At 38.8% G+C, this 18,770-nt stretch overlaps 1 protein-coding gene across 2 annotated transcripts in view; it reads right to left on the reverse strand.

The window, feature by feature from the left end:
- Positions 1 to 1,859: 1,859 nt before the first annotated feature.
- LOC121726696 (protein goliath-like) overlaps positions 1,860 to 18,770 on the reverse strand; it is a 63,015-nt gene continuing 46,104 nt past the window's right edge. For both annotated transcript variants that reach the window (XM_042114183.1, XM_042114184.1), the window contains exons 3-12: positions 18,427 to 18,618; positions 16,677 to 16,776; positions 10,817 to 10,949; positions 9,197 to 9,314; positions 8,477 to 8,548; positions 6,396 to 6,478; positions 5,126 to 5,222; positions 4,529 to 4,624; positions 4,355 to 4,449; positions 1,860 to 4,136 (exon numbers count right to left, since the gene is read on the reverse strand). In XM_042114183.1, the coding sequence (XP_041970117.1) occupies positions 4,055 to 4,136; positions 4,355 to 4,449; positions 4,529 to 4,624; positions 5,126 to 5,222; positions 6,396 to 6,478; positions 8,477 to 8,548; positions 9,197 to 9,314; positions 10,817 to 10,949; positions 16,677 to 16,776; positions 18,427 to 18,618 (1,068 nt within the window). In that variant the 3' untranslated portion in view covers positions 1,860 to 4,054. The remainder of the gene's footprint in view (positions 4,137 to 4,354; positions 4,450 to 4,528; positions 4,625 to 5,125; positions 5,223 to 6,395; positions 6,479 to 8,476; positions 8,549 to 9,196; positions 9,315 to 10,816; positions 10,950 to 16,676; positions 16,777 to 18,426; positions 18,619 to 18,770) is intronic.

Consider the following 18,770-nt stretch of genomic DNA (forward strand, 5'->3'; position numbering starts at 1 on the left):
GGCCTCGCAGAAGTAATGTATGCGTTACGCTCTGGAGTTAATGTTGAATTTTCTGTGTAGTTTTTGGGAATTCGCTTCGACTCTGCGCTATTATAAGTTGACCCTCAGCACGATTTACGAAACAAATGCTTATTAAAATAATTGTGCATAGAATTGTGACTTATTGTAAATTGTGTGTATTCTAGGTAAGATTTATGAAATCTATGTAATCAGGGTAACTCATTAAAAGAAGAATTATATTGGAGTGGGATATAAGTGAGTAGAAAATAAATGCATGAAAATTTAATGCTACTAGAAAAGTTTTAGAAAATGCAATAGGCAACATTAAAATGTTGGTTGCTACGTCAGGCCCAACGCTAAAAGTTAAAACACGGGCGGATGCGGGCGCACGCGTCGGAAGACCGCCGCGGGCCACGAATCCGCGAGCGGACACCCGTCGCGTGCGCCCATCTAGCGCTGCTAGTATAATTTTGATCTCGAGCGTGTAGTTGTGTCGAATAGATTACCATGGATTATTTACCCATTTATTATTTGGCAAAAAGACGTCCACGGAAACAACGTCGACTGCAAAAAGCGTGCGCCAGCGCCGTGTGCCCGCCGTCCGCCGCGCGTGTGACAGTCCGTCGTCCGCGCTCCGTCGCACGCGCCTGCGCTTCCCATACTATTTTTCATTATACACACGCGAGCGTGCACCCGCGCGACTTTTAGTGTGTGCGCGCTTAAACTGCAATAATAATTCATCTATGGTGTGTATTTCTCATATGATAATGATGTTAAAAATAATAAATTGTACTTTAACCGATCCGTGGCCACTGCCGCGCCCAGCGCGTCATTTAAAAAGATTCAGTGAGGCCGATGACGCGCCAGGCGCGGCATACAATGATTGTTAAAAAAACACGTTAAAAGTAATTGATTATACTGTAATTACAATTCCTTAGTCTAAACGTGCATAAAACACAACCAGTGGCCAATGCCGCACGTGGGGCGTCATCATTTAGCAGGGCCGATGACGCTTATGGCGCGTCATCGAACAAACTGCTTGGCCTGTGGTAAGAATTCGTGAAAATGAAGGTGGCAACGAATCGGTTAAGATCTCCTTTATTTAATAATGGTCACATAATGTGATGAAGCTTCTTAGTGTTATATTAATTATTACATATATATTCGTGATTAAGTAAAGTTGTCTGTCAGTTACATCTTTACACTTAAACTGGTCAACCGATTTGAATAAACTTTGGAATGGTGCCTCCATTCCAAAGATTATCCAAATCGGTTGACCAGTTGGAAATTGTTGTGTATAGCTATCCCGGTTAAATATCAGTTTCTGGGCGAACAACATCTAATAACAAGTTAAAGATATTTGGAATGGACAAATATGGACGTCTAGGCAAATTTATGTATGGAGTGCTAGTATAATGTGTATGGAACATATTGTTTCTTCATCTTTATTTAAGAATGTTTTACTCACTTCAACTTAGTTTTATGTATTTGTAAATATAATTATGGGAGCATTTTTAATATTATTAATTTAGAATAAAAATTGTAAAAAATCCTATGCTTTGTTTTTTTTTGCTTAATGTTTCTCTTTACAGTAGGTTTTCCAAAAGTAACTGAACATCTGTGCAAAACGTTTTTTGTCCATTTCTTTTGTTTTATTTGTGATGAAACGTTTTGCCAACACAGGTCCCACTTTTTGATAAAACATTATTTCCTTGTGTTATCTGCCCTTCTTATAAATTATAAGATAGCTTGTTTACTAATTTTAAAATGATTATATGGTGTAAATATTTTTATTACGGGGTATTAAGTCTGATCATCGATCGTTACTTGTAGGGTGTGTGGAAATAAAACTCAACTACTAAATACTGTATTGGTTTTTATTGAAACACTTGAACACGCGCGGAAGTACGGTTCGTTATATGAAGGGAATGTAAATATACTTTTATATCGTAATCATATAATATATATAAAGTACATACCAGTCTCCTTGTTAATGTTAAAATCCGATGGATTTCATTACATATAATAAGTACTTTAATGTACTGCACAACTTAAATGCTCACTTACAACTATAAACTTAACATAAACGAATGACATCGCTCGAAAATCAAACCTTTGGTTCTTGAACATAAAGCCAAAATCCTCGATACTTCCCGTATCTCGGCGCGAAGCGACGTAACTCGTTAATTTCAGACTAGATTTTCAGCTAACATTTTAGAACAAAAATTAAGTATTGTTAACAGTCTACCGCTATTTCCTAGCCCAACTGAATGTAAGGTGGTAAACATCTAGAGTGCTCTCACACAAGGTGCATCCAGATGTTTCTAGCTGTCTGTGGATGTTACATTTTTTCTTTGCATGCTTATGTGAAAGTATCTCTAAACTAAACAATTAACGCTTAATCTATGTGAAATGTTTATCCGAAATTAGGATCCTAAAATAATCTACAAAATAAAAACTTCAATAAATACTACAAACAAAAACTCGCATTCCGTTGAAGTCAACTATACCGAGGTTTGTCTCTAGTCTATTGTATATTTTTATCTTTTTTCGTATTTCAAAACTCTTCTCTAGCGATAATGAACTCATATGGCGATAATCTGAGCTAAATTTAATAAACTTATATGTAAAAAAGTAAAAACACGAGACTACATATAAGTCTAACAGCGTATTACATTCTTACATCTAGTTTAAAGTTAGACCGTGCATCAAGTATGGACGGATCGCTTTGCAGCGGGCCACCAACCGACATTATACTCTATATACATACGAATGAACATAATTATGAGATCAACCAAATCCATGCGTTAAGTACGAACAAAAAAAAAGAAAAATATTAGTTATATAGTTACCACCATGTACTTAATTTTTGAAAACATGCAAAAAGATGAGAATACAATATTTAGATGGGCCTTGGAGTAAACTGAGTGCCTGATATAAGTAAATAGTAATATTTGTGACTCAAGAATATGTTTTGTATTACAAAACAATTATTAAATCAGGATTCCTCCATGAAGTAACATAGTATAAGTCCATTTGAAATTACATGTCTAATGCCTCGACTAACCATCACAAGTCACAACATTAGGAGAAAATGATGTATTTCATTTAATATCAACAACCTTTTATTACAGTCAATATTAAGTCTTAACACAATAGGTAAGTAAAAAGTTAGGTTGCGGATCACTTAGATTTTTGTACACTGACCCATCACTACTCGGCTCGCTCACTAATATATTCCTATTCATGCTAGAGAGAAAGAGACAGGTAGCAAAGAGTATAATGTGCGAATTCTACGTAATCCACGACCAAACTTTGAATAATTATTCAGTCACTAAGTATAGTAACTAATTACAAATCGCGTCTAGTCACAGTTGATTTCAAAATATTCCACCTGATTGTTCTGTAAGTAAAGTTCATCTTGCGCTTGTATTAAACGATATTAAGTGTTAATATAAAAGACACCATACATAATATTTATATTATAAACGATGTATGAAAAGACATGTAAATATATAGATGTGTTCCAACATAAACATTCTTACAAAATGAATATAAAAGATACTATATTTAGTTTAATATGTAACTGCCATCAGTTCAGGGTTGTCCCTAACGCTCGGCTAGAGGGTACGCTCGGGGACTGAGGGTTAGCACATTCATAGTTGACTAGGCGGAGTCGCGGTGAATTACGAACTAAAACTAAAGCTACGAGTTCGTTACAAAAATATCACTTGTCATCCACTTATTTATCACTGGAAGTTTTTTTTTTGTTTCTTTTTTGAGTATTTTTTCGTTAATGAACACATCACAACGGGCACTCGTCAGCCGCACTGTTGGGAACTCGAACGCTCGCAGACTCGTACACGTGATATCGAGTTGATGCCTCAGAGTCACTGCATATTTGGCACGAGGAGCGGCCGGCCTCAAGCTTCAGGGCCGGGCCAAACGATGTGAACCTGGCCTTCCCCATTCTAGGGGGAAACGTGGCCCTAGTTACGGGCAAGGCCGGCCCTCACGAGGTTGGGGCGGGGCCCCTGTGGCCCGCGACCGGCCCTCAGACCTGGGCGGCGGAGACCGAGGCGCCGTCGTCGCGCGCGCACACGATGCTGCTGCGGGACGGAGAAGGGGCTCGGGAGCTGAAATATAAAATCCTTTATAACATCGTGTAATGTTTGAATATTGATTGTGTACAGTTACCTACTTCGTACCCTGCGATTTTGTTAGCGCAAGAAATATTGGAACCGAGTAATTTCTCGCGATTTCGAGTAGCATAACACGCGTATTTAAACCGTGATAAAAGAAAATTGATCAATTTTTGTATTATGTTTGTTTAGTAAATATAATATTATATTACCTGTCGAGTCTGACGGGCGGCACGAGATGGTCGGGCGAGCCGGCGCGGGAGCTCCGCCCGCTGCCCGCCTCCGAGTACGAGTTGTCGCTCGTCAGCTGTAAGAAATAACATGTTACTTATTTATTTAATAAGACTCTACTGAAAGCCCAGATCATACAAACAAGGATTTCTAACCAGTGTGAGCGGGTGCCGGCCCCTGGAGGGGCTGACGGCGCGGCTGCGGGCCTCCTCTAGGTCCAACTGCAAGATGCTCTCTTGGCTGCCCGTGAACTGAAAAAGTAGAGTAAGACAGTAATTATTGTAATATTAAACCATAATAGAATCAATATACACTGATGTTAAGTTTAACTTGAGACTTTAAACAAATAAAACCTAATGCGAACTTTAAATTAACCGTAACCCATATGCAGTGTTGCCCGACTTCGGTAGTGCGTTTGCGTGCGTGCGTACATTATAATTGCATAAGTTGTTAAAAAATGCTATGCTTAGCTTTACCGCGGCAGCCCCCGAGTGCCACATCTTTTTTATTTTATTTTTATACTGAGATAAAATACATAAATATTAAGAAAGGGACTATAAACGTTAAGTAATCAGGCCATTTAGCTGAAACTTTTTCGTTTTCGCAGATCAAAATGTATGGAATTCACATAAGACGAGTCGAACGTCAACGTCATATTAACGAACGCTTATGTCAATTCCATACATTTTCATCGGCGATTCTATAACGAAGCGAAAATGAAAAAAAATTTTCTCACCCCCCAGCTTACTTACCACAAAACCGTAGTATTTGAGTATGTCCATCTTGCACATGGGGCAGGTGCGGTGCTCCAGCAGCCACGGGTCGATGCAGCTCTTGTGGAAGTCATGGCTGGGGGAAAGATAACATTTTATTATCTTATATATAAAATTCTCGTGTCACAATGATCGTTCCCGTACTCCTCCGAATCGGCTTGACCGATTCTCATGAAATTTTGTGAGCATATTGAGTAGGTCTGAGAATCGGCTACTGGGTACTTTTTATATTTATAAATGCATTTGTTCAATAAATAATAGCAAATTATTACAACTCGAGACTGACGGCGACCATTGTTTGTGCGACGGGATAGCCGCGATGGTCGTTGCCATGGTGACATACTTATTTAGTCACTTCATATATTATAAAATAATACGGGCGAAATACTTTATAAGTATGGCAAAGAAACGTTTGCCGGGACAGCTAGTTATTTATAAGTATAGTATGTATATTACACTGAAAAATTTCATGGCCTTCGGCTAGGGTCGATTTTCATCAGTCAAATATCCTGTCTGTCGTCATACACAGTTTGTTTATGACGACAGAGAGGATATTTGACTATATATTTCACTTGAAGGATTACCGAGTAATAGTCAATAATTTAAGTTTATAACTGTGGTATAGTCTTGAGTATGATTCTCTATATATATTTATTAAGTTAAGTTACATTGCACTAAATAAAAGTCTTATAGACACAAGAATTATATGTAGTCTCCCAATAGTAGACCAATCCACGAACGTCAGTTATATTGTGACGTAATCACGTTGCCTGTGACGTAGACAATAAACTAACGTCGATTATGATGTGACGTCACGAGCAGTGACGGATTAACCCTTAATCAAATTGAGCACTAGCCTAGGGCATCATATATCATCATACATCACACCATCACTTGAGGAAACCCAAAAAATCCGTCCTTAGGGCACCACTCTCTTACGTCACCAACAACCGCACCAAAAAAGTTTATAGGAAAAAAAAACTAAGTTTTTTAGGCGGTAAAGGTTTAGACTAGACCGATTTTAGTTGACGTACGAAGAGGGGGGCCCCCCTAAGGGCATGGATTGCATAGGGCATCAAGTAGTCTTAATCCGTCACTGGTCACGAGTCAATAGCACACAGTAAGTTCCGATATATTTATAACCTAGTTTACTGGATAGTACTCATGATACATAATATTTTCTAACGTAACATCGTTGCCTGTGACGTCACAAAGCAGTGTACTGACGTCACGCGTCACAATGACTCACCTACACGGAAGCGAGCGCAGCGTCTCGGAGACCTTGTAGGGCTCGATGCAGATCGCACAGCACTCGCCATCGCCCTGCACTTCCTGTAACATACATATTACATACACTCATAAGTCATACATAACATCTATACACTCGTATATCACATACATAAACTCATACATCACATCCATGCTTCATCATTCCGTATGACGGCTTAGGGTCACATTGTAACATCGCAAAATAAAATAAAATAAATAAAATAAAAAATAAACACAAGCAGGAATTATTCTGGCAATAGGAAAGATGCGATTTTTTTATTTATGTGTTTATTTTAAAGAACTCTATGTAGAGTAGACCACAAGTACCTATACATAAAATATGTTAATAAAAAAAATATGATACCTAAGCCCTAGAAAAAATTGGCAGGAAGGAAAAAAATTAATTTACTGCAAAAAATGCGTTTTAAAATGTACAGTTGTAGTCTGTATGACGTCACTACTGTTTGGCCCCACCCGATCGTACCTCTCAAAAAGTTTTCATGCCCCGCGTTCCATTAAGCGTTAAAAACGCTCCGTTTTTCACGATAAATGGAACGCGGGGATACCGGTGTGATGTCACTGAACGCTGTATTCTTGTTTTAAAATCCGTTCCGTTTCAAGTTACTTTGAATTCGCAATTTTAATAAAAAAATAATATTTTATAAAATATTAACCTTGCAGTGGCCCTTATTTTATATTCTTGTAACATTTTAATAACAAATTTTTCATAAACATTATATGTGCATGTTCCCTATTCAATGTGTATTTTGAATCTTCTTGTGAGGTACATAGAAGTCAGTTTTGAATGGCTCCTTTAAAAATTCCATTGCGTCGTCGCGTCACGTTGCAATATGAATTGACCATTAAAGATCATCCGTCACCGTAGCTCCGAACACAACACAAGGACAGCACTCCAAAAACCAGTCCTCCCTTTATGACCTCCTCCCTATCAATATTCCTCGCCCTCAAATCAAATCAATTTTATGTGATGTAAATACCTCTTTTATTGATATTCTGTGTACATATATTCATTCTAACAATATAAAATTGTGATGTTTTAATAACCTCTATATGTTTGTTTTAGATATATTCAACAGAATTTAAGGTATTATTAGACACTGTACCTTGTTTCTTCACCAGACCTGCAATATCTACCCAAAATCACTCTGACATTGGCAACTCACTGAGGCCGCCATAAAAAAAGAAGAAGAAGACAGCACTAAATCCATATTCCTATCTTACTACTTTGAAAATAAAGATGAAATTCGAACAGTCATTTTATACACATGTCATTTCTCCAACATGGATAAACATGTCGTTTGTTATTATTTATTACTTAGGTCGTGACCACATGTGAACTACCGGCATTTCGTTACTTATCGCGCTCCTTATAAGCGTACTACCGGCATATGATTAACATACATAAAATCAAACCATAAGGATATCCATAAGGTTCTTTACATGATCAATGGACGGAAGTTATAGTGAAATTATTAGTATGTAAAAGGACAAACCTCGTTGAGCATAAAAATATTTACACAACAGTTTGGTTGGGTTACATCAGAGGCGTGGTTAAAGGTAAAGTTATGGTCAAAGTTATGGTTATAGTTAAGGCAAATTTTACTTTAACCTAACTTTGACCACAGAAGTTGACAGAAGACGTCGCTGGTCCGACAAGGCTTTATAAGAACGTGGGCGGGGGCGCTGCTGGTAAAGGAGAACTGTTAAAACTGGCGTTTTTGTATGATGACAATTGACAGCGTTAGTTCCTTTTTTCGCCACGTGCACGAGCCTTGTCGAGCTCTATGGTTATGGTTAAATATGGCATCTTGCTGGCGTCGATTTTTAACTTTAACCAAAGATTTGACATTTTGCATTGTAGTTGAAAGTTAAAGTTATAGTTATAGTAAGTTGGTGCAACCCAACCTTAAACTGTTCAATGTTTCTATATTTGTCTGTGATTTTTCCAAAGTGTCAAACACAGACAGCTATAATGAATAATCCATTGTGTAAATATTTTATACAGAGAAAAGAATAATTAAAAAGCGCATATTAAGTTACCCTGTCATCAGATTTCAAGCTTTTCACGGGTATTTTTGATAGCGCCTTTTTCGCAGCACAACACAGTCGCTTCTGGAACATAAAAAGGTACCCATTAGTTATTCTGTAAAAAAGCATCTGATTTAATGAACGCTATAATGTGAACAAATGAATGATAATAAAGACGAACACACGTCATGTGCGATGTGCACTCACACGTTAGTGAAACTGCTACTTATGATTAGTTTCATGTGCAGTGTATAGATGGCGCTGAATGCCAGTATCATCACGCTATCGCTTACTTACTTATTTTTGTTTCAAAGAATAGTTTGTGAAAGTCCAGCCGCAAAGCACGTAGAAAACTTGCACAATGAATAATCGTTATTTATCTCTTTCGCTTGTCCTTTATTAATTTCGCCACAGTAATTGATTTCACAGATGCGGGATAGGACAGCGATAGCAGTATTTGCGGTCGCTAGTAAATAAAACAAGTTTTAATGTACTGATTTTTTCGTGCTCCGCGACCGTACTTGAGCATGGAGAAGAATTAACTATACTAAAATATTACTATGTACAATCAAAGAAATTGATTCCTAGGCAGATGGGGGACCTATGTAGTTTGGTCGCGTTACGTCAAACCCAGCCGACAGATCACAACATTGAATTGACATGATCCGACCGAATGACGTTGGTCTGCCATCTGCCTAGGAATCAACTTCTCTGATAGTACAACATTCTTACCGACAACCGATCCTTGGCGTGTATGTACCGGAAGCGCTGTATGTAGTAGAAGACCAGCCACGCCAGGGATATCACCATCAGTACGATGAACGAGATCGACACGAACAGCACCGACGTCCTGGCAACAACACATCATCATTATTATTATCATCATTATCAATATCACCATCCTTAAAGGCCAGTCCGGTAGTGCCGTTTTAGTCGAAGTTTAATGCAAGTTTTGAGAAACGCTTCACATTTTTAAGTATCAGGGTGAAGCCGAACGAGCGTAATTTTGTGAGTCGTGAGTCGCAGAATTTCTGCCGCGTAAATATCTTTTCATACAAAACATGACTCACAAAATTACGCTCGTGTGAATCAAACAGAACTTTTGTATGAAACTGAATGCAGCAGAATTTCTGCCAGCCGAAATTCTGCGACTTACAACTCACGCTTCACTTACAAATTACACTCGTTTAGCTTCACCCTTAAAATCAATAATCAGAATTTGGACTTTAAGCAAATCCTTCAATTTGTGTAATAAGTACAACTTTTATTTTACTTTTGTCAGTTTAATTTCCAACTACATTAAGAGGAGTCCACACCGCCGTTTTTCCATACAAACGTTGTCCCCTGTTTTCTCCCTGGATAGTACCGGTAGAGTTATGATTTTTTTCCTGAATATCTATGGCCACTATTAGCATGTCCCTATGTTTTCTTTTTTTTTCATAATTTTATTATTAAAAAGATAAGAACGTCCAAAAGCCCAAAAAATGGCCAGATTCAAACACCCAGAAAACAAAACTGGCTAAAATATACAAAAAAAATAAAGGAACACAGCTCAAGGCTTGCTTTAATTTTTAATGAAAAAAGTACTAAATCGGTTAAGTTTTGGAGAAGGAACCAGCGGACAACGAATCGAAGATTTTCTGTTCTTTTATTAGAACTTTTGTCGTGTTGTCTCTATCGCGCTCTGCGGTGGGGTGGGAGACTTAAGATTGGTGAGACAGCAATACATTTTCAAATACCTATTTTCAATTTCTCTCGCCCTTGGTGTATCCTCTTAAGATTTTGCATCAAGCAACAAACAAAACAGTGCAGTTCAACTCGTTCATACTCGTAACTTGGTACTTGGTGTAGGTTTATGCCGCAACAACTTGGTGTAGGTTTATTACCACAAAGGACGATCTTCTGACCTAGCGAGGTGGTAGGTATCTTGGTCAGGCGGAAGTCCAGTCGTCATTTCAGACGTCGCCGATAACGTCTATAGTTTATATCAGTGTTCCGGAAACTTTTTGTGTTCAAGGTACATCTAGAAAAAGACATTTTTTGGAGGTACACCAGTAATTAATCAGCGTGTACGCTAAATTGTAATCTGTTCCCAATTCCCATTCTTTTCGTCGATCGTCCTGAGTTGATGCCTTTTTTAAGGTTCCGTACCTAAAGGGTAAAAACGGGACCCCATTACTAAGACTTCGTTGTCTGTCTATCCGTCTGTCTGTCCGTCTGTCTGTCTCCAGGCATATGTAGGTAAAATGTCATTTTTGGGGCACACCGACTACTGCCCACGGTACACCAGTGTGCCGCGGCACACCTTTTGCAGAACACTGGTTTATGTCACCCAGTGCCTTGACTACGAACCTGTTGATGCTGTTGTTGCCGTGCACCCACTTCCTGCCCTTGATGATGGCGATGGTGACGCGCGTGCCGTTGTCCACCAGCCGCGTGATCTCCTCGCCCTTCCACTTGTACGTGAACACCGCGCTTATGTTGCCTGCCAACAATAAAAAACATAACTTGTAATGGTACCATCGAGGCCATTGATTCCTAGGTAATTGACGGACCTACGTCATTTGTTCGGCATATTATGTAAATTCAATGTGATCGATCGGATGGGTTTGACTTAACGCGACCAAATAAATTAAGTCCGCCATCTGCCTAGGAATCAACTTCTCTGAAAGTCATTTTTTTATAGTCCTTCTTAGCCGGTAAATACTGCTTGGACATAATATCGTCAGACGAGGGTGCAGTAAACGAGGACGTCACGACTCACGATAGGCGTCAGCAGGTCGAGCCGAGATCGCAGTTTACGACCGAACAATAGCTGAGCCGGTGAGGTGTTCGTAGAAGCTTGTTTTGTTAAAACTCACAAATGCTAAATAAAGGCCTATGTTAGGCGATTACTTATAACCAAGATTGTCATTTGCTACGATAATTGGAAAGCTGTATATAAATATATATCTCCACTTTAGGTCTTGGTGGATGCCCATTGCGAAGCTGTCTATACTCTATCTTTAATCTGCAGTCTGCACGATCGAAGTAGTTCATGGTCAACCATGCCTCTTGGTAACCCTAGACAAATATTGGGCCGAGATCAAACATGGAGAGGCCGCGTAAGATCTTAAAATTTTCCAGAGAACAAAAATGCGTGTTTACTATCAAGTATCCCATCAAAATGTAGACCTCATTGGTGCCGCTTATTAATTCTGAAACTCTCATTAGCACGTTGCATTGAAGAAAGCGGTATGTAGGGCAGTTGGTCGCATATTAAAGATCATAATCTCCGTCTTAACAACGCGGAGATAAGCGAAATATGCTCGCAAACATTACAGAGGATTTAGGAGAAAAAGTCTTATCATCTTTTTATCCCTTTAGACCTCCAAGGATGTTTTAGCAAGTCGGTAACATTGCAATGAAGCTTTAGAACCGAAACAATTTTCGGCCATATGTAAATTGACATGAATAAGGAAAGGGTGTAAACGTGAAACAATTATTATCAGATGAGTTTTTATAACGTTAATTTTGGTTTCGGTTACATTATATCATTATCAACACATCGTTGTAATTGTATAAGCCCAGTAAAGTGGCAATGAAATATTCGTGGCTAGTGGCTACATGGGAGTCTTTAAGTAAAGATAAGCTGATAATTTTCTGACTGTACTTTGTTTTCATGATGCCTATCAGCCGTAGCGGGCATTTCTTGACCTTTCTTTAAAAACCGATAATGTTGTTTCACACGATAACTTATCGACCGTGAATCATATCTGAAAATGTTGGAAAATCAATTCTATTCTGAAATAAATTGATTGACTATTTTCATCAAGACCACGTCTTCGGTTGTTTTTACGTAATTTCTAACATTTTCGTTGTATTATTATCGTCTGTCGGTTTTTCGATAAAAATTGTGTCACCTGCTATTACCTACATTAGATTAGAAGACAATAAAATATTAAATATGATAACAAAATCATTTGTTACGTTTGTAAAATGTTTTGTAATCATGTAGGTAGGTACTAAGATTTGGGGACATAATTTATAAAAGTAAATATTTTTTATGTAATTTTATTTACCGCCAAAGCCATTGACCTCTGATGCTGATTCGTATCGACTAAATACCTATCGAGTCTATTTCGAAATTCGCACTTGAAACTTCGATCGAATAGCTATTTTATAGCTTGTTCCAATAGCTGCACCACAGATATAGATCAAGATAGATATCCCATGTGTATGTACTTCGCGTACCATATCGCGTTCCCAAACGACGAGCAAATGCTCGTCTTTCGAAAGTCTGTTCTTTAGTCTGCTATCAGAATCGGACGTCAATCGGAATTTTAAAAATGCCAAAATACCTAAACATGCCGTATTGAGCTGTAGAAATTCAAATAGAAACGTTGGCCAAGATAACGGACACGATTCTTATCATCGGTACGTCAAGCGACATGCGGTATCTATCTTGATCTATGTCTGTGACTTGTGAGCTGCACCAATTCCCCGCTGCACGCCGCAAGTATAAATAGCCGATTGGAAACCTGTTAACTCGCATGCGTGACAGCCTCACCTTGCAGAGAAACCCAACAGAATCGCATTACTCTCTTTATGCAATTAATTGAGAGCAGAATAGAATGTGCTGGACGCTAAACCAGAGAGATACGTTGTTCAATCAGCGATCAGATTTTCGCAAAAAATTGGGCTATAATCTACGAATAATGAAAACTAGCAATAATACAAGCTCTAATTTTTTTTTTCTCTAAGTTCCCCCGTACAGTATACAGGACAATAATTTCTACTGATACTATTGCTATTGTTTATATCGTGTTAGTTCAAGCTCTTGATGACAAATTTGCTTTGGCTAGCCGACTATATGGTGCCTTATTGGGTCTTAGCCTAGTCAGAACTCTGTTCTGCCGTCCTCCAGTCTTTGCAGAGTCAATCCAATGTGACAGTAATGTCCATGATTTGCTAGTGATCATTTTTGCTGCTGGCCAAAGAAATATCGTGCTTTGAGAACAGATTATCCAAATCACATAACTCGTTAGTACTTAGTCGTCGACGATACTGTAAGGCTGCGTCCCCATTAGACACGGCACGGCGCCGCCACCGTGATACGGTACGGCGCCGCACCGTGACACGGTGCCGTGTACGGTGCACCGCGCGCCCCTATTCTGGTGAAATTTCCGAACAAAATTTGTGTCCAAACTTAAACGAGGCATAATATGAAAATATATATCAAAGTCGCGTAATGCAAATATTGTCATGTAAGTATACCGAGGAAATTTTATCTATAATAAATAATATAAGTAGATAAATTTCCTCGGTTTCTTTTTAACCGACTTCAAAAAATATTTAATGATTCTTTTTCAATCTTCGTCTTAGTAACAAGAGAATAATTTTTTCGCGATCCATATCCATTATCCAGACAAGCACTCTCGTTCGAGCGCAAATATCGACTGAATAGGGACGCACCGTACGCGGCACCGTGACACGGTGCGGCGCCGTACCGTATCACGGTGGCGGCGTCGTGCCGTAACACGGTGCCGGCGCCGCGCCGTGTCTGATGGGGACAGAGCCAAACGGTTGTGATGAAACAGTTCCCACATTTATAAGAAAGAGAAAGGTGCATTGGTCTGCATAATAGTTGGTACTTCGTAGTCATACCTATGCAAATGTATCGTTTTCTCGATCCTCTGTTGAGTAAAATGCATCAACTACAATCTGTTCAGGGATAAGTTGCCTTGGAGTTTCTGAGAGTAACACTTATACCGTTGGCATAAGAATCACGTCAGAGTTAAAACAACGCTGAACTATAAAAACAGCTGTAGGTTAATTAGGAATATTTGACAAAGTTGTAACTAATCGTAAAGTTATTGATCTAAATTCTAAACACATGAGACCTTTCATAATTTTCCTACAAATAATAAGCTTTTAGTAACATTACAATTACGCAGCTGTGTAAAGTTCTCGATTATCCCTCCCCTGTCAATTTTATAGCAAAAAAAAAACATCTCAGAATGTAACTAAAATATTTTTGATCTTAGGACGGAATTATTAGAATTGACAAATTTTGTAGCTAAAAGTATCTTTTAGTTCTACGATTTAATTACAACTTTCAAAGGCATAATATAGTAGGCATAATATTAATCAATCAATAACATGCCCACTGCCCATAATAGGCACTTTATGCTTGAATTTCCGCGTCTTTGTCTGCAATTACATCGCCCGACGTTGATGATAATTTTTAGTATTTCTGTATGAGTTGAGTAACTATTATCCGCGCTATTTCTTTGTTTTATAATAAAATTACGTCGTTTACGAGACGATAAGTACGTACGTCACAAGCAGTTTTACGTTACCAGTCATAAGATAGGTCTTACTCATCTTTATGTCCACGCGACGTCTCTAGATATTTCATCTGCATTATAACATTACATTATTAATTATGATTGAGAGTTGAGATATATGATAAAATTTTACGTAGTATTTCAGGACATTTCTTCATATGATAATATTATGTACATTTTGTAAAATCTTAACATGACTCCACAACGTAGAGATACGTGTAGAGATAAAATAAGAAGTCCGTTCCGCAGTTCAACCCGCATACATCTTCGCGGTTCGGAATGAAGTAAGATGCTACTCGATGATGATTTTTTTATAAAATAAGGGGGCAAACGAGCAAACGGGTCACCTGATGGAAAGCAACTACCGTCACCCATGGACACTCGCAACATCAAAAGAGCTGCAGGTGCGTTGCCGGCTTGACGGCGTTGACTCAAAGTGAACGCATAAGTAGACATTTAATACTTTCTAGTTTCTACTTATCGCGAATCGATATTAAAGACATTTAGGTACTGTAATGTAGTAGACTACTGGCTATATACTTATATATGTATAGTACTAGCGACCCGCCCCGGCGTCGCACGGGTATAAAATATATAGCCACTGAAAAAATTATTAAAATCGATAGCCTATGATCCTTCACGTGGTCTACTTCTTATCTGTGCCAAATAACATAAAAATTGCTGCAGGAGTTCGCGAGATAAGCCCTTTTAAATAATTTCCCCCGTTTTTTTAAACATTCTCCTATTAGTCTTAGCGTGATAAAATATAGCCTATACTCTATAGCCTTCTTCAATAAATGGACAATCTAACACTGAAAGAATTTTTCAAATCGGACCAGTAGTTACTGAGATAAGCGCGTTCAAGTTAGCCCTTTCGAATAAATTTCACCGTTTTTTCCACATTTTCCTCTATTTCTTCGCTTCTATTAGTCTTAGCGTGATAAAATATAACCTATAGCCTTCCTCGATAAATGGGCTATCTAACACGTAAAGAATCATCAAAATCCGTTGCGTAGTTTTAAAGATTAAAAGGGAACAAAGGGGAAACATGAGGGAAAAAAGCGACTTTATTTTATAATATGTATAGATATGTCGCAGCTGGTTTAAATAGCCGTTCAATCAAACAGCTAGCCCTTTGACTGAACAACGCCATTCAATCACACGGCTATACGTCGTTTAGCCGACTTGTTGACTACAACGTTCAACACTACAGCTAGACGACGCTTAGCCAACTGGTTTTTTTTTGTTTTGGCTGCGCCCCGCGAGCCCCCCTTTTATTTGACGGCGGTCGCCGGCTGCTGCCGCAACACGCTCGCTGCGCTCGCTCGGCTCCCTCTGTATTTGTGGTCTAAGTTCTAACCTAACCGAACCAACTTTTGGACTTTCTGGATTGCGTTTGTTTTTGTTTTGACGGGGGGCGGCGCCCCCCGAACCCCCCTTTCGGGGGAGGCTGCGTCCATCCATTTCATAATCCCGTAATTTCTCCTCGAATATTTGGTGAAATTTTAATTCACTCGTATGTGCCTCCACAATTTTTGTCTCTTTAATAACACTTGTAATTTTTATTAACTACTTTCTTTCCGAAAAACAACCACAAACACCAACAAACACAAACACCAACAAACACCTGCTAGTTGACGCCATATTGTAAATAAAACGCACCTAGCGCCGCAGCTGTGCGCGCTGAACTACTTCAATTAGCCGGCGGCTTTTGAATCAGCTGTAGTGTTGAACGTCTAAAATATTGAATATAAAAGCTTTTTTTTTACATGCAATATAAAAGCTAGACGTGTGATTGAATGGCGTTGTTCAGTCAAAGGGCTAGCTGTTTGATTGAACGGCTATTTAAACCAGTCGGCTGCGACATATATATAGATACTCACGTCCACTGTCAGTGGAGAGCTTCATCTTCTCAAGTCCGGGGGCGTCCCGGTCGTTGTAGATGAGCACCGCCGACGCGTTAGACCGCCACGCATTCTGAACCTGAACGCAAACGATAAACATGTTACTTCTTAGTAGGAGGTAGGTCGTGTGGAGTCCGATCCTCATATTCGATCATCGCTTGTAAGGTCAATGATGGGAAGAATTGATAACTCGAGTTATGAGAGTTGAGAATTGGGTTTTAAGATCTAATAAATCTCAGACTGTAGTATAGCCATCTTAATAGCTATAGCAGCAAATGTTAAAGAATAGAAGCTCGGTCATGTTTCGCTTACCAATCTGTCACTTCACACACACACACACGTAAACCTTTCTTTGGTGACCATACTACCATGCAGCTTTTCACATACTTGTCATACATAATGGAAATGTGCAAAAATGATCATAATATTTTGCTCTACTTAATTTTTTCGGTACACTTTAACAGAACCCAGTGGACTCATTATTTCCAAATGCCCTACTCCCTTTACAGAAAAGGGTGCCATATCAGTGAATTGGGTCGTGGGTATATTAAAACAGCGAAATGTCCCCAATAAGTACGTAATCAATATGTATGGGATTAGGCATGAGCGCTCGTGATAACGCGCTATTAAATATGTTATCGTTCAACAAGTGGTCATACATTTTAGAGACAATAATATTAGTATTATATAGTAGCTGGAACGTGTCAACTTCGTTGGACGTTAAAGGAGCTGAAATATATTATTATTTATTTGTAATTATTCTGATAAAGAAATAATGTATGTAATGGGAATTATATATTTTTTAAATTTTTTTTTAATCTATGGACGCTTCACACCACGTCAGTCTGGCCCCGTGCTAAGTACCTAAAGGACTTGTGTTACAGGTACCAGACAACGGAAATATATTTAATACTTTTATACTATACATATATTTAAGATTTTTATTATATCATACACATATTTAATACACATCCAGACCCGGGAACATTGAAAACTTTTTGTTCCGTCGGCGTTAAATTATATAGCAATCTTATGATGAAAATTACCCTTTAAACATAACATAACTTCACTACACACAGAAATATATTACGCTCAGGTGCAAGTATAATGTTAGATGTATCTTAGTACCTACATGGATATTAGTAAAACTAATATTTGGATACTATTTTTTATCATCTAAGTACATTCTAAGTGCAGAGTTTAAAACAATAAAGATACTATCTTACAGCAAATATCTAAATTTTTTTTTGTGATAGTGAAGGCACACAATACTCAATATTATATTAAAACAATATTTGATTTGTAGTACATATTTAAATGTAAAACGATTGGTGAGAGATAAGGTAGGTACGCGTCCCGTAGCGAGAAAATCTTCCTGGGTTTCTGGCTACGGGAGAATAGATGAAGTGACAGATTAACCAAGGAAAATATTGTTCCTAAAATTCGCATTTAACAACAATTGCGATCGCAGATTTGATGGGGAAAGTTTTAAGTCCGGACATTGGTTATGCTTAAGGCCATATGGCCTTTAGCATGACCCATGGGACGGGGAGTCCAATCGACCGCGGCAGGATAATCTTGCCACAGAATGCAACAAGCAAAAATTGTTCAAAATCTGCTGTCAATCGCCTGTTGGCTGTTGCATAGTCCCAAAATACAATCAGTAATCACCCCGCGGATCGATCGGTTCCCTGTTCCCTGGTCTAACGCCAACAGGAGCCTCTCGTACCTTAATCTCAAAGTTGCAGCTGCCGCGGCGGATGACGGCGACCCAGGGCTCCGCCGGCAGCGGCAGGTCGGGAGTAGCAGCGGACAGCAGCGGCCACTTGCAGCCGCTGTGGTCGTGGGCGGAGTCGCGCGACCTCACGTGCACTGCGACGCCGCGAGCGGAACCCACGAAGCCTTCGCCGTACTTCCCCGACTGGAACGATGGGAATAGCATTATTTAAGATGCTAACACAAAAATACCGTCAAACTCAAAACAAATAAAGCGATGCAATCGCTTTATTTGTTTTGTTTTGGTAACCTACTAATCATTACCCTGTAATTTTCGGTATGAGAAACCCCATGATG

Source organism: Aricia agestis, chromosome 4, assembly GCF_905147365.1.
Source record: "Aricia agestis chromosome 4, ilAriAges1.1, whole genome shotgun sequence".
NCBI classification, from domain to species: domain Eukaryota; kingdom Metazoa; phylum Arthropoda; class Insecta; order Lepidoptera; family Lycaenidae; genus Aricia; species Aricia agestis.